This window comes from Rhamphochromis longiceps, linkage group LG3, assembly GCF_057381845.1.
Source record: "Rhamphochromis longiceps isolate RC_006_pf linkage group LG3, R_longiceps_female_GT1.1, whole genome shotgun sequence".
In the NCBI taxonomy this organism is placed as follows: domain Eukaryota; kingdom Metazoa; phylum Chordata; class Actinopteri; order Cichliformes; family Cichlidae; genus Rhamphochromis; species Rhamphochromis longiceps.
Window position 1 is genome coordinate 18,454,996 of NC_140559.1, and position 24,425 is coordinate 18,479,420.

At 41.2% G+C, this 24,425-nt stretch overlaps 2 protein-coding genes across 5 annotated transcripts in view; one reads left to right on the forward strand and one right to left on the reverse strand.

The window, feature by feature from the left end:
* LOC146673261 (uncharacterized) overlaps nucleotides 1-24,425 on the reverse strand; it is a 171,962-nt gene that overhangs the window by 43,142 nt on the left and 104,395 nt on the right. The gene's annotated exons all lie outside the window — the stretch shown is intronic.
* LOC146673264 (CXADR-like membrane protein) lies at nucleotides 233-22,497 on the forward strand. 4 transcript variants are annotated; one of them, XR_014910436.1, is made up of 7 exons: nucleotides 234-1,043; nucleotides 3,110-3,442; nucleotides 5,435-5,767; nucleotides 9,131-9,469; nucleotides 11,660-11,989; nucleotides 19,386-19,717; nucleotides 20,757-20,888. XR_014910436.1 is itself a non-coding variant. In XM_085401741.1 (6 exons), the coding sequence occupies exons 1-6, from the start codon at nucleotides 980-982 to the stop codon at nucleotides 19,418-19,420; spliced, it is 1,434 nt and encodes a 477-aa protein (XP_085257867.1). In that variant the 5' UTR covers nucleotides 234-979; the 3' UTR covers nucleotides 19,421-20,891. The 4 variants fall into 4 exon arrangements, 3 of the variants coding, with proteins under 3 accessions (XP_085257869.1, XP_085257867.1, XP_085257866.1); XM_085401741.1 differs by having other exon boundaries at nucleotides 19,386-20,891; XM_085401740.1 differs by lacking the exon at nucleotides 19,386-19,717 and having other exon boundaries at nucleotides 238-1,043; nucleotides 20,757-22,497.

A 24,425-nucleotide genomic window follows, 5' to 3' on the forward strand; every position in this document is an offset into this window, starting at 1 on the left:
AACACGTTATGCTAAAACTAAACAGAGCTCCCTGAAGGGCACAGCCAATCACATTGGTCATATTTGTCACATGACGTAGGACGCCAGTAGAGAACGTAATTCAACTCTTTCTGTACCGCTGGGTGAAGGAGACGTTGACAGATCGGTTTTTCTTTCTATTGGGTTTGATTTCTTTACTCGCAGAGATCAAATTATTGGTGGGGACATGTCCCTTCTGTCCATGCCAAATCTACACCCTTGGTTATAACAGAAAATCTGTCACTCTCTCTCTCTCTATCTTTCTCTCACACAGACACACCACCGCCATCAACTTTGCTGAATTGCTAATGAAAAACATTGATCAGGCAGCTGTGATTGAGCAGCAATGTCTATCCAACTATTTTCACGGTTGTTGTGGTCGTGATTATTTTGTGAGGCCACATCGAAAAGGCTCGGATGAGCTTTCCAAAGTTCTATAAGTTGTGCCTCCATCGCTTGTGTCCGGATCACACGCTGCACTGCCGTGCTGCTCCGTCTTCTTCCACCGACATTTACGTGTTTGCGCGTGCGCAGTGTGAGAAGTTGCGGACGCGCAAATGGGCCAAAAATCGCACAGTATAAGCCCAGCATTAAGGAGATAACACATATCCACAGCAGAAGCTTCATCACAGATCAGACACAAATAACGCCACGATGTTTGGTTACACTGAGCAGGCAGCTGTTACACTGTGACCGTCACCGGGTCACGTGGGCCTGTTAGTTCACCAAACAGCTGAGATTTCCGAGGTTCTTGAATGGACCACAAACAGCGCAAAGTCCGAGTGAGCCGCTGAAAGTCAGATCTGTTCTTCAGAGCAGACTTTCAGCTTTATTTCAAGCTTAAATGTAATCTGATGTAGTCAGTATTTAAAGTCAGGCTCTGTTATTGACTGAAAACTCCGACAGACTCAGACATTTAGAACAAACTAAGAGTCGGATCAGCACAAATACTGACACAGAGATGGCTGCTGGCACTGCGCTGCTCTGCTGCACTTTGCTGTTTGTCCTTGTCTTCGTCTCTGCAGGTGAGATTGTGGTGTGAGAGCTTTCTCTCACACATTATGTTCACTTATTATCAGCACATGTTGTTGTTCTGTGGAAGCTAACATCTTGTAGTTTCTGACACTTTGCATGTTTAGCATGAGGCTAAAATTCCCCCTCAGTGGGTCACTGGTGACCTGCTGGATGTTCAGAGGTTCATTAAATCCAACATGACTAAAAACTCAAATGTCAAAGGAAATAAACAAAATAGGTTCTCTCTGAGATAACAAGAAGTACAGGAGGATTATTTTCATCTGGATTCAGTTTGTCTGTGTGTGTGAAGGAGACCCCAGGCACGAACTTTAAACTCAGCTTTAGACTCAGGTTGTTTGTTAGTCATTGACAATACCAACAAACGCAGACATTTATAACAATCTCAGTGTCGGAGCAGCAGAAGATAACACGCTTACAATCTGTAACATGTCTACTGCTCTGCTTAACTTTCCCATTTCAGCCTTTTCGTGAGATTTAGATGTTAGAAAGCAGTGTAGAACTGGATCAGCAGCTCCTGTGGAAGACTGTACTTCCTCAGTTGTCTCAGGAAGTACATCCTCTGCTGGGTCTTTTTGAGGATGGAGGAGATGTTGGTCTCCCACCTCAGGTCATAGGAGATGGTGGTAAGAACTTGAAGATCTCCACAGTCGACACAGGGCTGTCTGATATGGTGAGGGGGAGCAGAGTTGAGGGATGTCTCCTGAAGTCCACTGTCATCTCTACAGTCTTAAGAGTGTTCAGCTCCAGATTGTGCTGACTGCACCAGAGTACCAGCCGCTCAACTTCCTGCCGGTATGCAGACTCATCACCATCCTGAATGAGGCCAATGACAGTGGTGTCATCTGCAAACTTTAGGAGTTTGACAGCCAAGTTCTTGGAGGTGCAGTCGTTAGTGTAGAGGGAGAACAGCAGTGGTGAGAGGACACATCCTTGAGGGGCACCAATACTGAGGGACCGGGTTTCAGAGGTGATCTCCCCCAGCCTCACTTGTTGCTTTCTGTCTGTCAGGAAGCTGGTGATCCACTGACAGGTAGCTGGTGACACGCTGAGCTGGGAGAGTTTGGAGGAGAGAAGTTCAGGCACAATGGTGTTAAAAGCCGAACTAAAGTCCACAAACAGGACCCTGGCATAAGTTCCCGAGTGGTTTAGGCATTGCAACATGTAATGCAGCCCCATGTTACTACATCATCCACCGACCTGTTTGCCCAGTAGGCAAACTGCAGAGGGTCCAACTGGTGGCCTGTAATGTCCTTCAGATGGGCTAACATCAGATGTTCAAAGGATTTCATGACCACGTACATCAACGCGACAGGTCTATAATTATTCAGTCCTGTAATGGCAGGTTTCTTGGGGACCGGGATGATGGTGGAGGGTTTGAAGCAGGAGGGAACTTCACACAGCTCCAGGGATCTGTTGAAGATGCGAGTAAAGATGGGAGCCAACTGCTCAGCACAGGTTTTGAGGCAGGAGGGTGAAACACAGTCTGGTCCGTGGCTTTCCTAGGCTTCTGTTTCTGAAACAATCGGCTCACATCCTGAGTTTTAGGGGGCAGGAAAGGGGGGTGAGAGGTGTGATGAAGGTCATTGAGTCAGGATTGGGGAGGGTGATGGTGGTTAGATGGTATTAACTAACAGATAATTTTTGTATTGGTCCAGCTTGTATGTGTAGGACATACAAGGCTGGGTATACTTAATATCTGTTATCCACCTGTGACAGACACAAAGAAGTGTAATGTGTGTGTCAGTGTGATGTGTTGTAGTTTCAGGAGTCTGTATACAGCTACAACACATTATGTTCACTTATTATCAGCACATGTTGTTGTTCTGTGGAAGCTAACATCTTGTAGTTTCTGACACTTTGCATGTTTAGCCTGAGGCTAAAATTCCCCCTCAGTGGGTCACTGGTGACCTGGTGGATGTTCAGAGGTTCATTAAATCCAACATGACTAAAAACTCAAATGTCAAAGGAAATAAACAAAATATTTAAAGTCAATCATTCTGACCATAATTGTACTTTGACCTTTAACCTCTCTGCTCTGTGTTGTTTCCTCTTTCAGACCATAAATTCATCACAGCTAAGTCTGGACAGAACGTCCCTCTGACATGTCGAGCTCCAAACAGCAACATCACAGTTGTAAAGTGGAGCAGAGCTGACCTGGAGTCACAAAATGTTCTTTTCTATTGGACTCGTGACTTTGTTCCAGTCAACCAGCATCCATCTTTTAAGAACCGGGTGGATCTGCAGGACAAACAGATGAAGGATGGAGACGTGTCTTTGATTCTGAAGGATGTGACGATTCATGATGAAGGAAGATATGAATGTGGTGTCTTAATGGAAGAAGCAATATCATGGGAGCTCACCATCATCTACCTGAGTGTTGATCCTCCAGGTAAGTGAGTATTGAGTAGGACGATCCAACTGTCACAGGCTGGGTCTCTGACCCAGCATTTTGAGTTTTATTTTTGTAATTTTTGAAGTTTTCATGTTAGTTTGGCGATTATAAGTTTGCGTGTTATTCTTATTTAGGGTTTAGTGGATGTTTAGGTTTGTGATTATTTATCATCTGTCTCCTTGGTTTCTGTGTTTGGGTTCTTGTCTACTCTGTCATGTGTTTTAGGTCTGTTAAGCTTGTGTTGTCTAAGTCTTCATGTTTCCTATTTTATTTTGTGTTCTGTGTTCATGTAGTTAGTTTTACTTTCCCCTGTGTCATTATGTTTCATTTTGGTCAGCTGTGTCCTCATGCGTCTTTACTTCCCCTGATCACCTCATGTGTGTATCAGGGGCGGAGCGTGGGGGTGGCTTACTGGGCTTAAACCCAGGTTGTTTTGTCAGAAGCCTGGGGTCTTTTGGAGTGTAATTTTTTCATAGTTAGATGCCTGGCTGACAACTGTATAAAACAAAAAGTGCACACAATATTCGAAGCACATAGTGCACACTGTGGGAATTTAGGACTGTGCGTGAATCCCCCCCTGATATTGGTATGATCCGAGCTCAGGCACTAAGCGACTGAGCAAGAGGGCGGGGCAGCTGCTGCCTGTGAGTGCGCTGTTGGAGAAACGGAGCCAGCCATACTAAGGAGAGCTTAAGTTTGACCAGGTACCAACGCAAATCATTCATACCGTACAAATAATGTAAATATGACGGTGCATCACGAAAGATTGATATCAAACTGATCACTTGACCCATATTACGTTACTTGCTCTTCAAGTGAATCAACAAATGGCGAAATGAAAAGCCGAACAAATGCTATTTTTTTAGAGAGTCTTAGCTTACGTGTGTTTATTTCATATTTTCAGTTCTTACCCTCCCCGACTAAATCGGTTTCAGTTATGTACTGAAATATAAGAATGGACATTAGAGGGTTCTTTCAAAGAAAAACTCAGGTAAATGTTATTTTATATATTATGCTTTGTATGTTGTTCCCCCGGATAAACTGGAGGAGGTGGCTGGGGAGAGGGAGGTCTCGGACCCGGCCTCGGATAAAGCGGATGAAGATGGATGGATGGATGTTGTTCAGTATATTTCTATGCAAAACAAGAGGGATTTCAGTACACAGCAGTATATTCACATTTGTAACCAGATATTTACACTTTAGGGAGAAAACATAAAACATTTTTACTGCACAACATCAATTTAGAGTAAACTTTTGTTTTAGATAAATATTGAAATATATTTTGAATTAGTTAAATGTCAGAATAAAGAGAGACAGAGCTGTCTATTTTTATCACTTTTCATCAAATTTAGGAGCACATATACACTAAGTTTGTTAATTAATAAGAAACTCCAGACGATTCCATTCTGAGCTGAAGAAGCTTCTGATAGGTTAGTAGAGTCCATGTGAGTAAACTGGTGGCACAGCTGTGGATGCATATAAGGCAAAACACAGAGCCTGTTTCTGTGACATGGGAAAATCAAGAGATGTCAACCAAAACACCAGGAACAGAATTGTGGAGCTCCATAAGTGTGGCTCAATTTTGAATACAATTTGGTGCCATTTACAATTAAGAAATACAGATAGTTTCTCTCTTTACTCTTAAAGTTAACAAATATGTTTTTATATTTATCAATCTAAAAAAAAACATTTAGTCTGATTTGATGTTACAATTAAAAAAGTGTTTTTATCTGAAGAGTTTGTAAATATCTGGTTTCAACTGTATATTTGATGATTGTCAGCACAAAGAGAGAGAGAGAGGAACAGAGAGAGGAACAGAACAGAGATGAACAAGAGCAGGTGAGACAGATGTTCAGAGGTTCATTAAATCCAACATGACTAAAAACTCAAATGTCAAAGGAAATAAACAAAATATTTAAAGTCAATCATTCTGATCATAGTTGTACTTTGACCTTTAACCTCTCTGCTCTGTGTTGTTTCCTCTTTCAGACCATAAATTCATTACAGCTGAGTCTGGACAGGACGTCACTCTGACATGTCGAGCTCCAATTAACAAGATCAAAGTTGTAAAGTGGAGCAGAGCTGACCTGGAAGATGAATATGTGCTTTTGTACATGAATCAGCACTTTTTTCCAGAGTACCAGCATCCATCTTTTAAGAACCGGGTGGATCTGCAGGACAGACAGATGAAGGATGGAGACATGTCTTTGATTCTGAAGGATGTGACGATTAATGATGAAGGAGCATACGTGTGTCGAGTCAGCGTGGAAGAAAAACACTCATGGAAACTCAGCATCATCTACCTTCGTGTTGTTCCTCCAGGTGAGTGAGTAGAGTTGAGTGTGTGTGTGATCAGAGGTGAAGCTGCTTCCTGGTTGTTGATGTTTGTTTGTTGTATGGATGAGCTGGTGGATGTCAGAGGTAAACAGATGTTTCTCCAGCTGTTGTCTTTGTGGCTGGTAGTCTAGAGTTGTAGAGCAGCATTGTTTGGTTAGAGCAGAAACAAAGACATTTATGAATCAGTCTCTTCTTCTCTTGCTCTCTAACTCGTCTGTAAACATGTGTGGGGAAACTCAATGTTAAAGCCTACAGCTGGAGGGGGAGGGGAGGGGTGAAGCTGGTAGTTGTGAGTCTGTGAAAGTGAATCCTGCCGCTGCCATAGCTGGTGAAAACGTACTTAGTGCAGACACAAAACGTCCATTAGCTTCAAAGTGTGTCAGAAAAATGTCCACATGGTGACTGATGGATGAGAGAGGTCCCATTGTTGTTTTTGTGCACAAATCATTGAACAACACAAACACTTAGAGCTGCTTTCAGTGCTGCCTGTTTTGTTACTGTACACATTTCTGATGGTCCTACAGTCCAACGTAGCAAACGTCTCCCTGAAGCCTCTTCTTAGAGACCAAAGGTTGGATCAGAGCGAGCAGCTGAAAGGACACATCTATGAATGCAGTCAGAGACTTTCTCACAACCTCACACTTCATCTGGTCACATTTACACTCAGCTTTAGAGTCAGGCTGTAGTCACTGAGACTACAGACACACACATTTTTAATAAGCTAAGTAGTTTCAGAAGTCAGTGTACAGCTACAAAGCTTTTTGTTCAGTGTATACAAACAGCTGTAGCTACAGAAAAGGCAGCATGCAGAGACTCACAGTGTCTTATTCAGCAAAAGAATTGATGTTACAATCCCTGATAATGCATTGCTTCAAATGGAGAAAGTCTTGAGGGATGGCTGCTATGAGGAAACGTGGACCACAAACCAACCCACTTAGTCAGAAGGAACAACTCATATGGCTCCTACACCTTCCTTGATTAGATTCAGGGATTAGAAATCTGACCTAGATTATAATATTAAAATTTTAGGACACATCAGCAGTAGTAAACCTTAGATTCATCCGGTGTTTGGGCTATTATCACTAGACACCCTCATCCCAGGTGGCCCTGCCTGGGTTGACTTCTGAGGACCTGGTTGTGTCTCCATGTGTATCTGCCTTGAGTAAGGCTAGTCCTACAACCAACAGAGATGTGCTTGAGTGTTGCTGGGACTGTAAACGGGGAGCAAGATGGGTTATTTCCAACACACAACTACAGATTTATGGGGGAAGGCAGCACATCATATGTGGCTCGGATGATGAAACTTAGCCTATTATCCTCCATTCCCCAGATTTCTTCCAGATTCATCCTGGACCCTGCTTGGCCAATGCTACAGCTCTGGCATATCTGGCTGTTTCCTCCTGTTGACACAGGAGAAGTAATCTGATTGGCATGGTGGTATGTTTGAAGCAGGTCCCTTGTGTAGCGCTGGAACCCAGTCACGATGTGTTTCATCCATTTCATAGGCTGGTTTGCTAAAATAATGCCAAATAATTAGCAACTCTATAAATAGAAGGTAGTTCTGCAAAATCACTCAGTAGGATGTTTGTTCTAATCTGCTATGAGCTCAGAGCGCATAGAAAATAAAACTAATAGGCTATAAAGAGTGATATGAACATATTTAGAACTTACCGGAATGAAAATGTCTGGAGCACCAACAGATATCTGGAGATGGAAGAGAACTGGATATCAGCTCGTCTCACAGCTGCTATCCAGGCTGGACGCCTTCGTTTGGTAACATCGATACACGAGCCGCCTCGTGTTGCTTCCAGGTTGGGAAAGAATGAAAAGACATACCCTTTTCAAGCTTATTCTCTTGCCGGTCGTGTGATCGAACATTGCAGCCGACCACACAGCAAATATGAACGGTGGCTGTTGTGTGTGCCTTCGCTCCTTTTTCGCTTGCGCTTTGTTTAGACCCCCAAAATGGCGGATCGGGCCAAAATCCTTTCCACGCCCACCCCCGTGACATCACGCTCCAAAGCCCTATTATAGTGAGAGGGGTGCTTTCTCTCACTGATTATGTTTACTTTTATCACATGTTAGCACATGTTTTTGTTCTGTGGAAGCTAACATCTTGTAGTTTCTGACACTTTGCATGTTTAGCAAGAGGCTAAAATTCACCCTCAGTGGGTCACTGGTGACCTGCTGGTAAGGCTGTGCGATATGACCAAAATCTGATAACCCGATATAAGACATTTATTGTCCTGACAACGATATATATCCCAAAAATGTTACATTTTCTCTAAATTCAGTGAATCTCGGATCAACTCGACTTGCATGAAGTGTTTTCAGCTGGGTGTACCTGGAGTCAAGGGTTTTGACCAAAGCATGAAGCTATACATTTGTAGACATTGAAATGGTTGCTTTTTTCTTTGTCAGTGTTTATTACACGGCGTGTAAGGTTCTAAGGTTTATTTTTTAGCACCTGACGGGTTTTTTTTGCTTCTCATCCGTAAACACTCTGCATACTATTTCATGTGATTCATTTTATTTTGAAAAATCTCAATAGGATCTTCAGCTTTATTGTGAAAGGTTTATGTGGAAAACAAACAGGCGGACGGCGGAGTCACGCGAGTGTTGTTGCTAACGACAATACATAAAAGCAGTCGCTTGTCTGTCTGCAGTGTGGTTATTTTAAATATAAGAGAAAGAGAGAACTTTAAGAAATGAATTCTACAGTGACCATCAAAACGATGAAAAAAAATATTGCCGCAAACAGTTTATTTTGCGACGCCATGAAGCAAGGGATAGAGTAATATGAAACGATAGACCTTTTTACATTGTCATCTGTTGGGATTTAAATATATAATCATAATACTTATTTGCTGATTAGATTGTTTTATGAGAGGCCCAGACTTGACTAGGTCACAGGCTGACAGGAAACTGCATGTTTTTGTAGAATATGAGGAGCTGCAGGCAGAAAGTGAAACTAAGTAGAGTGTTTGATCGAAACGTAAAGTGTGTGTGACGTCTAAAGGAAGAATATAAATAATCAGGCTTCCTGTTTTCTGTCTGAGACTTCGGCTGGCGTGTCTGTGTGCTCAGTCTCCATATTCCGGAATATGTAAAATTAAAGATCATTTTTTAAGTTGGACCACTTTGAGCTGTGTCTTTCTTGGCCGTTGAAGAATACAAAGAACTGGATTTAATACATCCGATATATATTTTTTATATCGAACAGCCCTACCTGGTGGATGTTCAGAGGTTCATGAAAACCAGCATTACTAAAAACTCAAATGTCAAAGGAAGCTACATAATTGTACTTTGACCTTTAACCTCTCTGCTCTGTGTTGTTTCCTCTTTCAGACCCCAAAATTCTCACAGCTGAGTCTGGACAGGACGTCAGTCTCCCATGTCGAGCTCCAAACAGCAACATCAGAGTTGTACAGTGGAACAAAGCTTATCTGAAGTCAGGAAATGTCCTTTCATACCGGAATGGTCAATTTGTTCCAATTTTCCAGCATCCATCTTTTAAGAACCGGGTGGATCTGCAGGACAGACAGATGAAGGATGGAGACGTGTCTTTGATTCTGAAGGATGTGATGATTAATGACACTGGAGCATACATGTGTGGTGTCAGCATGGCAGAAAAACACTCATGGGAGCCCATTAACATTGTTTATCTGATTGTTGTTGATCCTCCAGGTGAGTGAGTAGAGTTGAGTGTGTGTGATCAGAGGTGAAGCTGCTTCCTGGTTGTTGATGTTTGTTTGTTGTATGGATGAGCTGGTGGATGTCAGAGGTAGACAGATGTTTCTCCAGCTGTTGTCTTTGTGGCTGGTAGTCTAGAGTTGTAGAGCAGCATTGTTTGGTTAGAGCAGAAACAAAGACATTTATGAATCCGTCTCTTCTTCTCTTGCTCTCTAACTCATCTGTAAACATGTGTGGGGAAACTCAATGTTAAAGCCTACAGCTGGAGGGGGAGGGGAGGGGTGAAGCTGGTGGTTGTGAGTCTGTGAAAGTGAATCTCTGCAGGTGAGATTGAACTAAACTGAGTTTAGAAGTGATCTGAGAAGTACAGGAGGATTATTTTCATCTGGATTCAGTTTATCTGTTTGTGTGAAGGAGACACGAGGCTGAGTGGACACTTAACATCTGTAATCCAGCTGTGACAGAGACAAAGAAGTGTAATGTGTGTGTCAGTGTGATGTGTTGTAGTGTCAGGAGTCAGTATGCAGCTACAAAGCTTTTAGTTCAGTGTATACAAACAGCTGTAGCTCCATAAAGGCAGCATGCAGAGACTCACAGTGTCTTAAAATGAGAGGCTGCTTTCTCTCACACATTATGTTCACTTATTATCAGCACATTTGGCTCGGTCATGGGGAATGAGACAAGATGCAGAAAATACTTTTTCTGTGAGGTTGTTTTATTCTTCAACTGTACTCAGAAAAGCACAGTTTAACATTTAACATTTAAGTTGAACTATTCCACTGGCTCAGCCTAAAACTGTCTTTCAGGATCTGTGACAACAGTAAACAGTAGGGGTGCAACGATGTACAAATTTCACGGTTCAGTTCGGTTCGATACTTTGGTGTCACGGTTCGATATTTTTTCGATACAAAAGAATGTTCATGCTGGTTTAATTAGTCATTTATTAAAATTATAAATATATATTTTTAACTCAAAAGTATAGTTTTTAAATTTAATATTGCTGAATCAACAAAACAATAAAATAAAATGAATCTATCTGATCGAGAAATCACTCATCTTTGGAAAAGAGAGTTTATTACAGAGAAATGGCTCTTTCCAAAATAAAAGCTATACTATACGCTTCTTCTGGGCTATATTCTCAGCAGCATATTAAACATATCAGGTCCCCATAAGGAGAATCGTGTGCTAACGGCTGTCTAAATGACTCGGGTAAAGTTTGTAGCATGCATGCTTGTTGTTTTTGTCTGCTTCCACTTGTCTTTGCACTAGGATGATGTTGGCGTCAATGTGCAGTCATATTCGTTTTGTTCCCACTAGTGCTGTCAGCGTAAATCTCGTTAAAATGACATTAACATCATAACGCTGCAAATCTCAGTTAACGAGTTGCTGCAGATCGCCCCGTGCGTGGGGCTGGACGGCGTAAACATTTTAATGAACTAACTGTGCTAATGCACTAGTCCCCACCAATTGAGCATTGCATGGCACATCCGACATACTGTTTTACTTTTGTCCATGACGCGCTTACCTTCAGGTTCATACTTCACATGAAAACCAAGATAGTTCCAAACGCCAGATCTGAATGAGGATGGGGGAGGTTCAGTTTCGGGTAGCGTTGAGGCAGTTGCCATGTTGCAACGAGCTTAGCTTCTGTCTCGCTAGCTTACGCTGTGCTCAGTGGATCTGCACTCGACAGTGCAGCCTAGGCAGAGTAGTCAAACACAGATCCACTGAGCGCTCAACACAGACAGCATCGTCAGAAGAAAAGTTGATAAAATGCGCGCTCTGGCTTCAAGTGGCTCTTAAAGGGACAGTATACCCCCAAAACGCAAGGTCTACTCATCACCATGACAACTCTACAAACAGACCTCTCGTAGACAGGCAAATAGTTAAAAACACAACATAACCTTTTTTAAATGCTTTTTATGTTAATTTGTCTACACATGTTGTTGTTCTGTGGAAGCTAACATCTTGTAGTTTCTGACACTTTGCATGTTTAGCATGAGGCTAAAATTCCCCCTCAGTGGGTCACTGGTGACCTGCTGGATGTTCAGAGGTTCATTAAATCCAACATGACTAAAAACTCATATGTCAAAAGAAATGAACAAAATATTTAAAGTAAGTCATTCTGATCATAATTGTACTTTGACCTTTAACCTCTCTGCTCTGTGTTGTTTCCTCTTTCAGACCCCAAAATTCTCAAAACTGAGTCTGGACAGAACGTCACTCTCCCATGTCGAGCTCCAAACAGCAAAATTACAGCTGTAAATTGGACCAAAGCTGATCTAAAGTCAGGAAATGTCCTTTCATACCAGAATGGTCAATTTGTTCCAATTTTCCAGCATCCATCTTTTAAGAACCGGGTGTATCTACGGGACAGACAGATGAAGGATGGAGACGTGTCTTTGATTCTGAAGGATGTGACGATTAATGACACTGGAGCATACGTGTGTGGTGTCAGTGTGGCAGAAAAAGACTCATGGGAGCCCATCAACATTGTTTACCTGAGTGTTACAGGTGAGTGAGTAGAGCTGAGTGTGTGTGTGAGTCTGTGAAAGTGAATCCTGCGGTGCCATAGCTGGTGAAAACGTACTTAGTGCAGACACAAAACGTCCATCAGCTTCAAAGTGTGTCAGAAAAATGTCCACATGGTGACTGATGGATGAGAGAGGTCCCATTGTTGTTGTTGTGCACAAATCATTGAACAACACAAACACTTAGAGCTGCTTTCAGTGCTGCCTGTTTTGTTACTGCACAAAACAGGCTCAATGACAGTAACGTATTCTGAATACTTTGGATTACTTAATATATTATCATGCTTTTTACAACTACATGAATGTACTATTGCTGTGTGATTTATTACTGTTTGTTACAGGCCTTCTATAGGGTCTGTTTATAAACAGAAAAGCAGAGTTTGGAGACATGAGTTGCGCTCGGTCTGCAGGCTCTTCCTTCGTCTGATTTATTAACTGAATTGCACTGTGTTCTTTTCTGTTCATTTAGACACACACATTTCTCTTTTAACACCAAAAACACATTCAATCAGGTCCATATGTTCAACTGTTCAACTGGTTTTTCTCACAAGTATACACTTACAAAATAATTGTCTTTTATCCTTATTTACAATAAATCTGTAATTACATTCTGCTGCTGTTCAGCATCAATAACATTTCTGTGCAGTACTGTTAACACTGCGATTAACCCGCTTATATTACTATTGTAACCTATTTGTATTTTAACAGATTCAAATATCTAATGCATTTACAAACAATAAATAAACATTTTGTTTAGAAACAGTACACACCAGACTATTTACATTTGACACATAACAAGTAGGAAATGGGTTAGGTTGGAATAATCATAATCAGCTGTAATTTCCAATAACGTCAGGATAAAAGAGATGTGCCTAGGAGCTACATTTGTCACAAAATAAAACAGGTAATAAGACCAGCTACCTCTTTAGACTACAAGTGGAATCGTGGCAACTCACACTTTTCCACTCCCCTTTTTTTCCCTTCCTCACTCACAGACACATAACGAGTATGGCAGTCCATTCTCCCTGCAGCACGGACTACTGCCCATGAGGCTACATTCTTTAGGGCGATGCCTGTAACACTCTGCCTATTGCTTTCATATTAAAAAATTTGTTTGAATAATAATTTTCAAAATTATTTCTTCATGTCATTATGCGGTCCGTAAATAGAGATGACATGGGCCACGAGATTGAGACACAGGCATTAGGGCCTCTTAATGCATGTTTTGTTTGGATTTCCACTGGTGTGGAATTATCAAAAATAGAGAGGGCATAGCCTAACATATGAAACAGGAAAAGACCGCCAAGTAATCCATTTATTTCAACTGAGTATCTGCATTGTAAAAGCCACCCTTTAAAATAGTAACTGTAACGGAATACAGTTACTCATATTTAGTATTTAAAATGCGTAACGCCGGTACATGTATTCCGTTACTCCCCAACACTGCTTGTGCATGAATTGCTAATCACACAAATCACAGTAGTCATAAAGAAATCATCCTGGAAAACACTGTTTTATATTAAAGCTGACCTCCCCTTTTTGACACATGGTTTCCCCCATGTGTCAATTCACCAGAACTAGAAGAATAAAAAGGAAAAAGGTTAGTTACATTATTTCCCAACCAACATCAGAAATTTTCCTCTGAAGTAGCTTTGCGCCACGCCTGTAAACCCGTGTTAGAAAATAAAATCAGTATGAATTTCATGTTAAGTATGTCTAACTCCTGGCTCCGCCTGGAGCTTGCATCCACACCACGACTGCCTCAAAACAAACTCTGTCAGTTCATATGAGCTTCACATATGCAAACACCTGGAGGTCAGAAGAGTAATGAGGCATCCGACACTACAGTCACCAGTTTGTGTTGTGCAATTTATTTCCCCAGAAAATTAAACCACTACTGTTGCCATAATTTGCCCAAATCCTAGATCATCCCATATGTTTATGCCAACACATTATACATTGTGACTGTTCTTTAAATACGTCATTCACTTGTTTAATGCTATGAGCTCAGCGACACGAGATAAATAGTGATATAATAATACATAGTACAATAAAACTTCCTGTAATTACTGCACATTCTGCTTTATTAAACCTATGTCTGTCTGCTGGATGCCAAATCCCCCAGATGGACTCTTAGAGTAAAAACAACATTAGAGTCCTGGATGTCAGGCCTGGATAAACAGATTCCAGAGGTGCTGCTGTAAATCATGAAGTTAACAATTTGCTGCTGCTGTGAAAGGAGTGACACTGGTTTCAACACAGTATATTTTCACATTACATTTTCCTCCCTGTAACATGACATTTTCCAACAATACAGTGTCATACCATAACTAACCACGCAGCCAGTAAGAACACCGTTTCCTTCACAAAAAATCAGTAGCAAAGATAAGTGGCAACTAAAGTCTGCAGGGCCCACAAGCTGATGTGAACCTAGGATGTTGCCTTAATTTTCCTCCTCCTGTTAAAAAACCCAAAACAAAATAAAACCTACATACATGCACCCCTTTCCCACTGTCTGGGTGGAGCAGGTGCAATCTTGCGTATCAGTATCAAGTCAGTCAAACTTTTGTCCCCATTGTAGAGTTGGATGTCTCGAGACCGGTCACTTTTACGTGGTCTTGGTCTTCTCTTGGTCTCAACAGACTTTGGTCTTGGTCTTGGATCACTCTGTCTTGTCTTGGTTTCACTGTCTGGGTCTCGCTGTCTCAGATCGACATAGTGGTCGCGAGATTTGGAGTTGACAATATCCATGACAAACAACGTAACGTTCGATAATGTGTCATGCGCAAAAGCATCAGCTCTAAGAGCCGTGCTTAGAGAGTGCTTTATAGTGAATCAGAAGAGTCGACTCGCATTGAGCGAGAGACGGCTCCTCACTTAATTTCCTTTCGCTGCTCAGCTCTCACACAGCTCAGCTATGCTCCAATCCCTCCATATTGTGGCCAGTCACATGCGAGGATATAGGATAATATCATTGTGTGAAAAACAGAGAGGGTGAGAGATGCGACAGTCAAGTTGAGTGTGCGTCCTCTCAGTACACGAGTGAGGGCTGTGCGAGTGCATTGCAAAAACACACAAATATGCCTGAAACCCGTAAACGAAGCAGCATCTGGCTGCAGTTTAAAGACGTTTTTGTCTCTGTCTGTCTTGGTCTTGGTATTGTCTTGGTTTAGGCGGTCTTGACTACAAACAACCCCATTGTTAACCCAATCAGTCCCCTCATGTTTATTGCTGGCTGCAGAACTTCTCGTGCCACTGAAGTTTCCACTGCCAGCAATATGATGTAATTACAAAAGTTTTTTTTAAAACAATTCTTTATAATTTTAGAATAGATTGTAACGATTCAATCATTTTAGACACAGGGACATACCATCTGATGTGGTCAGTGTCCCAGATGCCTTTCGAATTATGTGACAACCCCTTGGTTTCGATTTACGAAAATTTTCGACTTACGAAAGACCCTCGGGAACAGATTAATTTCGTAAATTGGGGTTCCACTGTAATAAAACAAAACCCAATAATCTGAGAAAAATCGCGGCCCAATCATTCATCCTACACACATCAGCCGATTTCCATCGAGCTGTGAACACACACACTCTCACTCCCTGTTACACAACAACAACAACAACAACAACAATCTTTATTTATAGAGCACATTAAAAGCCAGGGGCATGCCAAAGTGCTTTACATAAAACAATAAAACAATAAAATGATTTACACTAAAACATCGGAGTCCTATAAGTGTGGGATTATGTTCACAGGTAAAAACCACTAATAAGAATAAACTATAGCACACAGCTATAGCAGAGTAAAGCTGTACCATCAAACCGTGATAGAAAACATTGACAGCGCAGGACAACGCAAAACAACCAGACACATTAATAGAATAACTCACTAGAAGCGAGGCGAGAATTTAACTAGTAGAAAAAGCAAGTTCAAACAAATATGTTTTAAGCCGTGATTTAAAAGATTGAATAGAATCAGACGCCCGGATGCCAATCGGGAGATTGTTCCACAGCTCAGGTGCAGCTAGAGCAAACGCTCGATCACCTCTAGACTTCAAGCGAGATCTGGGCTGAACCAACAATGACTGTGAGGAAGATCTTAAGGCCCTCGTAGGAAGATATGAATTTAAGAGTTCCTTAAGATAACTTGGCCCTGTGTTATTAGTAATTTTAAAAGTAAACAACAGAATTTTAAATTGAATACGAAATTTCACAGGCAACCAGTGCAGATCAGCAAGGACGGGAGTAATGTGAGCAAACTTCTTAGTTTTAGTTAGAATGCGTGCAGCGGCATTCTGGACTGTCTGTAATCTATGTAAAAGGGTAGAGTGGAGACCATAATAAAGTGAATTACAGTAATCTAGTCTTGACGTTACAAAGGCATGGATAAGCTTTTCCAAGTCATTGTGCGGGATGTAGTGTTTGGCCTTGGAAATAAGGCGAAGTTGGTAGAAACTAGATCTGACGACAGCGGATACTTGTTTATCAAGTTTAAATGAGCTGTCAAGTAGCACACCCAAATTCCTAACAGTGTCAGGGAAAGAACTAGTGAGGAAGCCAAAAGCATCATGAAGTTTGGCACAAAGAGCGTCACTGCCAAAGATCATAATTTCAGTTTTCTTATCGTTAAGGATAAGAAAATTTGCCAGAAGCCATTGCTTGACCTCACACATGCACTCTCGAAAGTTACTCACGGACATAGCTAGATCATCATTCAGCTCAAAATAGATCTGGATGTCATCGGCATAATAGTGAAAGGCAATGTGGTATTTCTCAAAAATGACACTTAAAGGAAGCATATACAGTGAGAACAGGGTAGGGCCTAACACAGATCCCTGGGGGACACCACAGCAACACACACACACTTCTTCTCACTGCATTCCTCAGTTTTTCTTAAAGTTCACACTACTCTATTCAACAAACACCTTTCCTTAAACCACAACTTCATATAGTGCACTGGATGTTTTCTTCTTTCTTTTTTTTTACACACCCTCTGGAGCGCTCTCACTCTATGGCGAGGACGATCTCCCCAGGCTGAACCCCAGGCTTATAACTGTGACTTCCTGTTTATCTGGCTGAGGCAGCTCTTACTACGCATTTTATGACAGGCATACCCCCACTGTCAATAAATTCCTCACTCTATGCATTTACACACCAAAGTTTACAGCTAAACTAACTCATTTGGCATGTCAGACGTCAGGGTTTAGCAACTTAATCTCATTCTTGAGAGTTTTAAGATGCCGTGTGATCAAACTGCATATTTCAGAGTTGCCTTTTATTGTGGGCAGCACACCTGTGCAATACACAATATTCATGCTTTCTAATCAGCACCTTGAAATGCCACACGTGTGAGGTGGGGTGGATTATGTCAGCAAACGAGAAGTTCTCACTACAATATCTTATAGTAATGGGTCCTTTGTGTATGTAGAAAATGTTTCAGATCTTTAAGTTCAGCTCATGAAAAATGGGAGCAAAAACAAAAGTGTTGCGTTTATATCCGGTTGTTCAGTCTGACGTCACTAGCCGTGTCTGGGTCTAAACTCCGCTGCAGGTCCATATATCAAACGATCACTATGGCATTACTGAGAGTTGAAAAACTGTCTAAAGTCTTTCATCTTTAATAAAATGATCAGCGTTCTGCTCTACCAGGTGTAACAATTGAGTTTAACATCCAGGCATCCATGAAAACGGAATTTATGACATTTAACGGAGTTAGAAGTTAGCAGGGAGTTAGCTCGCTAGCTTCTATCTAAATACAATATAGCATGTCCTGACTGCAGGGTTTTGGAAACAAATTAAAACGTACAGCTCTGTTATCACTTCCAACATAAATGAAGTAAGTAAGTAAGTAAAATTTATTTATATAGCACATTTCACAGATAAAAATCACAAAGTGCTTTACAATAAGATCAGACATACAAGTTAAAATTAATTAAAAGCCTGTTTGTATAAAAATGTCTTCAGCTGCTTTTTAAAGGAGTCAGTAGAGTCTAGACAGCGTAAAGACAACAGCAGAGAGTTCCACAGCCTAGGTGCCAGTGCCTGAAAAGCCCGATCCCCACGTGTTTTAAACCTAGTACGTGGGACCACCAGTAGCCTTTGACTTGAAGACCTAAGTGCTCGGGATGAAGCATGAGGTTTCAACAGGTCAGAGATATACTGGGGAGCTTCACCGTGCAGAGCTCTAAAAGTTACAACTAAAATTTTAAAATGAACCCTAAAATTTACAGGCAACCAATGAAGAGAAGCCAAAACTGGAGTAATGTGTGACCTCTTGTTTGTACCAGTTAAAAGTCTTGCCGCTGCATTCTGTACAGACTGAAGGCGATCCAGAGCTGTTTTGTTGAGACACGTAAAAAGACCGTTACAATAATCCAAACAAGAAGAGATAAAAGCATGAATAATCATCTCAAGTTCTGCCTTTGACACCAGCAGCCTGAGTTTAGAAATGTTTCTTAGATGATAAAAACAGTTCCGGACAAGTTGTTTAGTGTTTCTCAGGAGACATTGAACTGTCAAATATAACACCTAAAAATGAAGGCAGAAAGCTAAACAGCAGTGATGTTTGTAGGGTTACTGAAGTTGGGCTAGCTGGTATATAATGATGTGCTACGTGACCGCTAGCGACACAGCTACGTTAGCATAATATAAACAAGCTAACTTTTTTTCCACTCGATAAAAGTTAACGCGAGTGTTCTCGGTGGTCAGGAACAAATGTAATCACGTGGCAGGATGCTGTAAAAGGACCAAACTTCAGCCAGGAGAACAACTGAGATAATCCATCCACAATATGAGGTTAGTCATTCATATACTGCTGCATGGGCTGGGCTGTAGTTACATCCTAAGGTTTTAAAAAAATTAGCTTAAATAAATGATTAGCGGTAATGAAAGCCGAGGGAGGTCAACAGTGATCACTGACATGACATTAAACATGTTAACAACACAAAAGTCATATTAAACGCAGACTACTTTAGGCCCGGAAGTAGGATTCCTCACGTCATCACTGAACAATCGGATTCAGGAGTGCACATAAGTGGTCCGCAGGTGCATTTCAAAATAAAAGGCACGCACCAGATAAGAAGTTGCAACGCGTGTTTGCGTACATAAGATTTTCCGGAGGACAGACATTTGTTTAGAACTCTTAAAGATTTACTTTGAAAGCGCATGCACATCTGCGGACCACTTATGTACCACTTATGTTACCCTGTTTATATTTTTGTTCAGTGTATATACAATAGAATAAGTACTATACAAATAGAATAAAATACTTTGTTACATAGAGAAAACTGCACTTGGTGTGCCACTGCACATTAAGGAGAAAGGGCGAGATTTACATTTGTGTATGGGATGTGTGTGTGTGTGTGTGTCTGTCAGCACGTGTGTGGTCATCTGCAGAGACCATGTTGTAGAGTCTGACAGCAGTGGGGAGGAAAGACCTGCGAAAGCTCTCCGTCTCACATCGTGGGTGCCGCAACCACTGAAGGAGCTGCTCAGTGCTGTCAGAGTCTCCTTCATGAGGCAGAGACAGCTTAGTCACCATTCTCCTGTCACTCACCACCTCCACTGGGTCCAGAGGGCATCCTAGATCAGAGCTGGCCCTCCGGATCAGCCTGTTCAGTCTCTTCCTGTCCCCAGCAGAGATGCTGCCATCCCAGCAGACCACACCGTAAAAGATAGCTGAGGGCACCACAGAGTCACAGCTATGGGTAATTTAGAGTTTCCAATTAACCCCACTATTTAATTAATCCCCACTAAGTGCATGTCTTTGGACTGTTGGAGGAAGCCGGAGTATCTGGAGGGAACCCTCGCAAACATGGGGAAAACATGCAAACATGCATCTGATGGTGGAATTGAACTCAGGACTTTCTTGGTGGTTAGCATTGGTGTTGTGAGGCAACAATGCTAACCACCATGCCACTGTGCAAAGTTAAATTAATTAATTTTATTCATTCACAGTTGAGAACAAACAAGCTGATCTTTGTACTAACTTATTATTCACAGTAAATTCCATAAAAGCCTCAATTCAGTTTGTTTGTGTAACTGAATTAAATAGTGCAAATTTTACAGAAATGAATTCAGAAATGAATTCAATAATGTTAATGATGAGTTAATGATCACACTGAGCTCTCTGAGAGTTGGGAAAGTCATCTTTTAGCTATATTTTTGAAAGCAGTCTGTCAGTTCTCACTATTTTATTTATTATTATTATTATCTTATTATTTGAAGTGCTTCATACATAAAGGTTGTAAATTGTGTACAGTGTAGTTTGGTTGGTGTGACAGAGCTGTTATCATCGAATCTGAACAGGTTCAGATGTTTCAGCCTCATAATAAATAAACACATTTTCAGAGACTCGAGGATTTGACCTTCCAAAAGTCTCAAACATGTTTTAATGAGCTCTCACAGATCTGCAGTCAAACAGGTCAAATTATATAGAACAGCTGGATGAAACAAACATGACCTCTGACCTCGAAGGAGCTGTCAGACCTGTTAAGTTGTAATTTTATTTTCATTTTTTTCTTTTATGGTAAAAACAAGATGGAGGCTTCAGTTTTGGTCAGATCATGTGTTTCCTGTTTTTAAATTAAACGCACAGAAAATCCCCCAGTATAAACATTTTCTCACTTAATACATATTGTGAATGAATTTATTAACCTAGTCTTCTGAACTAGATGAGGAAAATAATTCTATTCTATTATTCACTCATCACCTACCTGACAGCTGACACCTGTTTCTCACCTGCAGATCAGTCGGGAAGATATCCGGTATGGATGATAGTTTTTCTGGGAATTCTTCTTCCTCTTATTATTTTATGGATATGGGCAAAAATACAAAAACAGAGAATCAAACGTCGCAAACAGGTATGAGGTTCTGCAAAGTTTTCAAAGCCGAATTTTGAGTCTCCGCCTGCTGTTCCAAGAAGTCACAGTTACTGAAGAAAGAAAGATGATCAAGGACAGAAAAAACTGATGATGCTGATCTTCGTCTTCAGTCTCCACAGCTGAACTGTGAATCAGGCGATCTGAGGACAGACATAAATAATCTCTTCTGAACATCCATCAGACGGCTGAATATATTAAACATCTCTGCTGATCATCATGTTCAGACACAGACCAACAGTGTGTGTCTGTGCTGTCTGTCAGTGACTCTGAACTACAGTTTATTCATCTTCAGGCTGTTCATGAGATTTACTGACACAAAGTCAAACTGTGTTACAAACACACATGAATTTCTGATCTCAGAGTCAGTGAGTGTTGGAGCTTCAGGTTAGGCAAATTAACTATTTTATGTTGGTGTGATTGTTTATTAGCTTCATGTGACTTTTTCTTCTTTAAGTACAGTCCACTGGAAAACACTTTGTATAAAAATCATCTCTTTGTCTGACATTGTTTTTAGTTTGTAAACCAATCTTACCCAATTTAACAGATTGTACAAACTGTTAACGTCTCTCTCTGATCCTGCACTGAGAAGTTTGACAACCTCTTCAACTTTTCTTTAACATGACACACTGTTCAGCTCAGATTTAAACTGCTTTGACCTTTGACACCAGCAAAACATCCTGAACAACTTTGCTGGGTTGAGACCTGATTACTTTTCATAAACAGACCCATAAGACTCAAAAATATGAAACATATTTTCACATTTTATACTGTTGTATAGATGATGCAAACTTTTGTACACTGATGCTCTTTTGGGTGAAGTTTGACTCATTTGTTTAGATGGATTTTCAGATCCACCAGTTTGGCTCAAGTTAGAAACATTGTGATTTTAGGGAAAATTGCCACTCATAATGTATAAATATACACATCATGTTTGTGTGGATTTGTAATGAGACAGCAGTGTCGGAGGTCACAGTCATCCTGTTGCCCACAGAAACAGACTCCCCCTGTGAATTAGTAAAGTAACACATGGAGCGCATGAGGAACAAAGGTCATACATGTATCTCCTGAAGTGGATTCTGGGTCTCTGACTTCCTCCCACAGTCCAAAGACATCAACGGGTGTTTTTTATTTATCCGTGTATGCTGTGTGTTAATGTGTGGTTCCTACAGAACTTAATGGTCAGTAACACTAACATGTAAACATGAGTACATCACATCAGCACATGAAAGAACAACAGTGTGGCATTAATATTACAGCAGTGAGGACAGTGTGATGAACTGATGCTCTGATCTCTGGTCTGACCAAAGCTTTAACTCCAAACATCTCTCCACTGTTAGAGCTTCTGCACTGTTTCAGGTTCAAATCATGGTTCATATTTTCATGGCCTGATTGTGTGACGCCTCCACCTACATCACTGAACTGCTCCACTTCTGTACTCTTCTCTCTGTGGCCTTCTTGAAACGTCCTCTTGGTGTTTGTGGGGTTTTTCTCAGTTCATGTGTGCCTTATAAGAGTTTGTTTTTTAAAGACAATGACAATCAGTGAATTCCTTCTGTGATTGAATGAAATATGAGCACTATGTAAGTGTGTAAGTGTTAATAAAGATTTACATGTACCTGTTGAATTCTCTTTTCATTGTTTTTGTCCCTCCAATAACAGACAAACCTCTGTTTCTGAAGTGCCTTAGAGCAACGTCTTCCTCTGTAACTGAGGGTAAACATGTCTTTACTTCTGTGCCTGAAAACAACATCTCCCTGTAGAAAGTGAAGGCTGAGCTCACTCAGATCACTCAGTCAGATCAACTGAGCTTAGAAATAAACTGATTTGTTGATTTTACAATGCTGTGATTGCAGCTATTCCACAACTCTCTCTGTTAATGGTACACATGGCCACTGATTAAATGGTCATTGATCAATGATCATTATTCTTTCGGATAGCGATTGAGATTGTGGATAGAAGTGGCAGAAATGGGCTTCCTCCAAAGAGTGGTTGGCCTCTTCCTTAGAGATAGGGTGAGCAGTTTGGCTATTGGAGGGGCTCAGGGTAGAGCTGCTGCTCCTTCACATCGAAAGAAACCAGTTGAGGTGGTTTGGGCATCTGACGAGGATGCCTCCTGGGTGAATTGTTCCATGCATGTCCCACAAGAAGGAATCGAATGGAACTGAAGAAATCACTTGGAAGAGTGACAAAGCATTTCTCCAATTGAATGCGTCCAGATAAACAGAATCAACCTTTTGTGACACTTTTATAATGTTCAACACGATTACTAACAGATAACACACCCAGTGCACTAAACTCACTGTGTGCAGGACTTTGTTTGGTGTTTACATAAACGGTAAATGGTCTGAATTTCTATAGCGCTTTACTAGTCCCTATGGACCCCAAAGCGCTTTACACTATATTCAGTCATCCACCCATTCACACACTGGTGATGGCAAGGCAGACATACATTGTAGCCACAGCGGCCCTGGGGCGCACTGACAGAGGCGGGGCAAAATGAAAACAAACTACAAACTGCTGAGCTGTTGAACAGCTGATCCAGCCTTTAGTCTGAGCTGCAGTCAGTCACACAAACAGACTGAACAGGGTGTGTTCTGTGCAGCACCTGCATGTAAAACAGAAGCAAAGCTGTTCCTGTGAAATGAAAGTGAAAGCCCCTCTGAGCGTCTCCCTGTAGAAAATGGAGGCTGAGCTCAGTCAGATCACTCAGCCTGCAGACAAATGGAGGCGTGTTTGAGACGTGCAGATAAACACTCAGCTTTGTGTCGTCCTCTAAGGGCTCAGGGCCGTCCTGTTGTCATATTATCACATGCATGACAACATGCGTCTCAGTCCTCAGAGTCCTCTGCACAGTGCTCAGGGATTTTCCTCATCTTTCATATTGTGTGCCTGTTTGAATTCAAGCATCATCGTCTACAACTGGACACCCAGCTCTATCTGTCCATGAAGCCAGATAACACACACCATTTAGTTAAACTGCAGGAATGTCTTAAAGACATAAAGACCTGGATGATAACTTTCTGCTTCTTAATTCAGATCAAACTGAGGTTATTGTAATCGGCCCTGAAAATCTTAGAAATATGGTATCTAACCAGATTCTTACTCTGGATGGCATTACCTTGGCCTCCAGTAACACTGTGAGGAACCTTGGAGTCATTTTTGACCAGGACATGTCCTTCAACGCACATATTAAACAAATATGTAAGACTGCTTTCTTCCATTTGCGCAACATCTCTAAAGTTAGAAATATCCTGTCTCAGAGTGACGCTGAAAAACTAGTTCATGCATTTATTACTTCCAGGCTGGACTACTGTAATTCATTATTATCAGGATGTCCAAAAAACTCACTGAAAAGCCTTCAGCTAATCCAAAATGCTGCAGCAAGAGTCCTGACAGGGACTAGAAAGAGAGAGCATATTTCTCCTGTTTTGGCTTCCCTTCATTGGCTTCCTGTTAAATCCAGAATTGAATTCAAAATGCTGCTCCTCACATACAAGGTCTTAAATAATCAGGCCCCATCTTATCTTAATGA

What these genes read in the sequence shown, in the direction of transcription:
- LOC146673264 (XM_085401740.1), top strand. Translation starts at nt 980, where the DNA reads ATGGCTGCTGGCACTGCGCTGCTCTGCTGCACTTTGCTGTTTGTCCTT. An exon ending in CCTTGTCTTCGTCTCTGCAG is followed by an intron (nt 1,044 to 3,109) that starts GTGAGATTGTGG and finishes TTCCTCTTTCAG; the next exon opens with ACCATAAATTCATCACAGCT. An exon ending in CCTGAGTGTTGATCCTCCAG is followed by an intron (nt 3,443 to 5,434) that starts GTAAGTGAGTAT and finishes TTCCTCTTTCAG; the next exon opens with ACCATAAATTCATTACAGCT.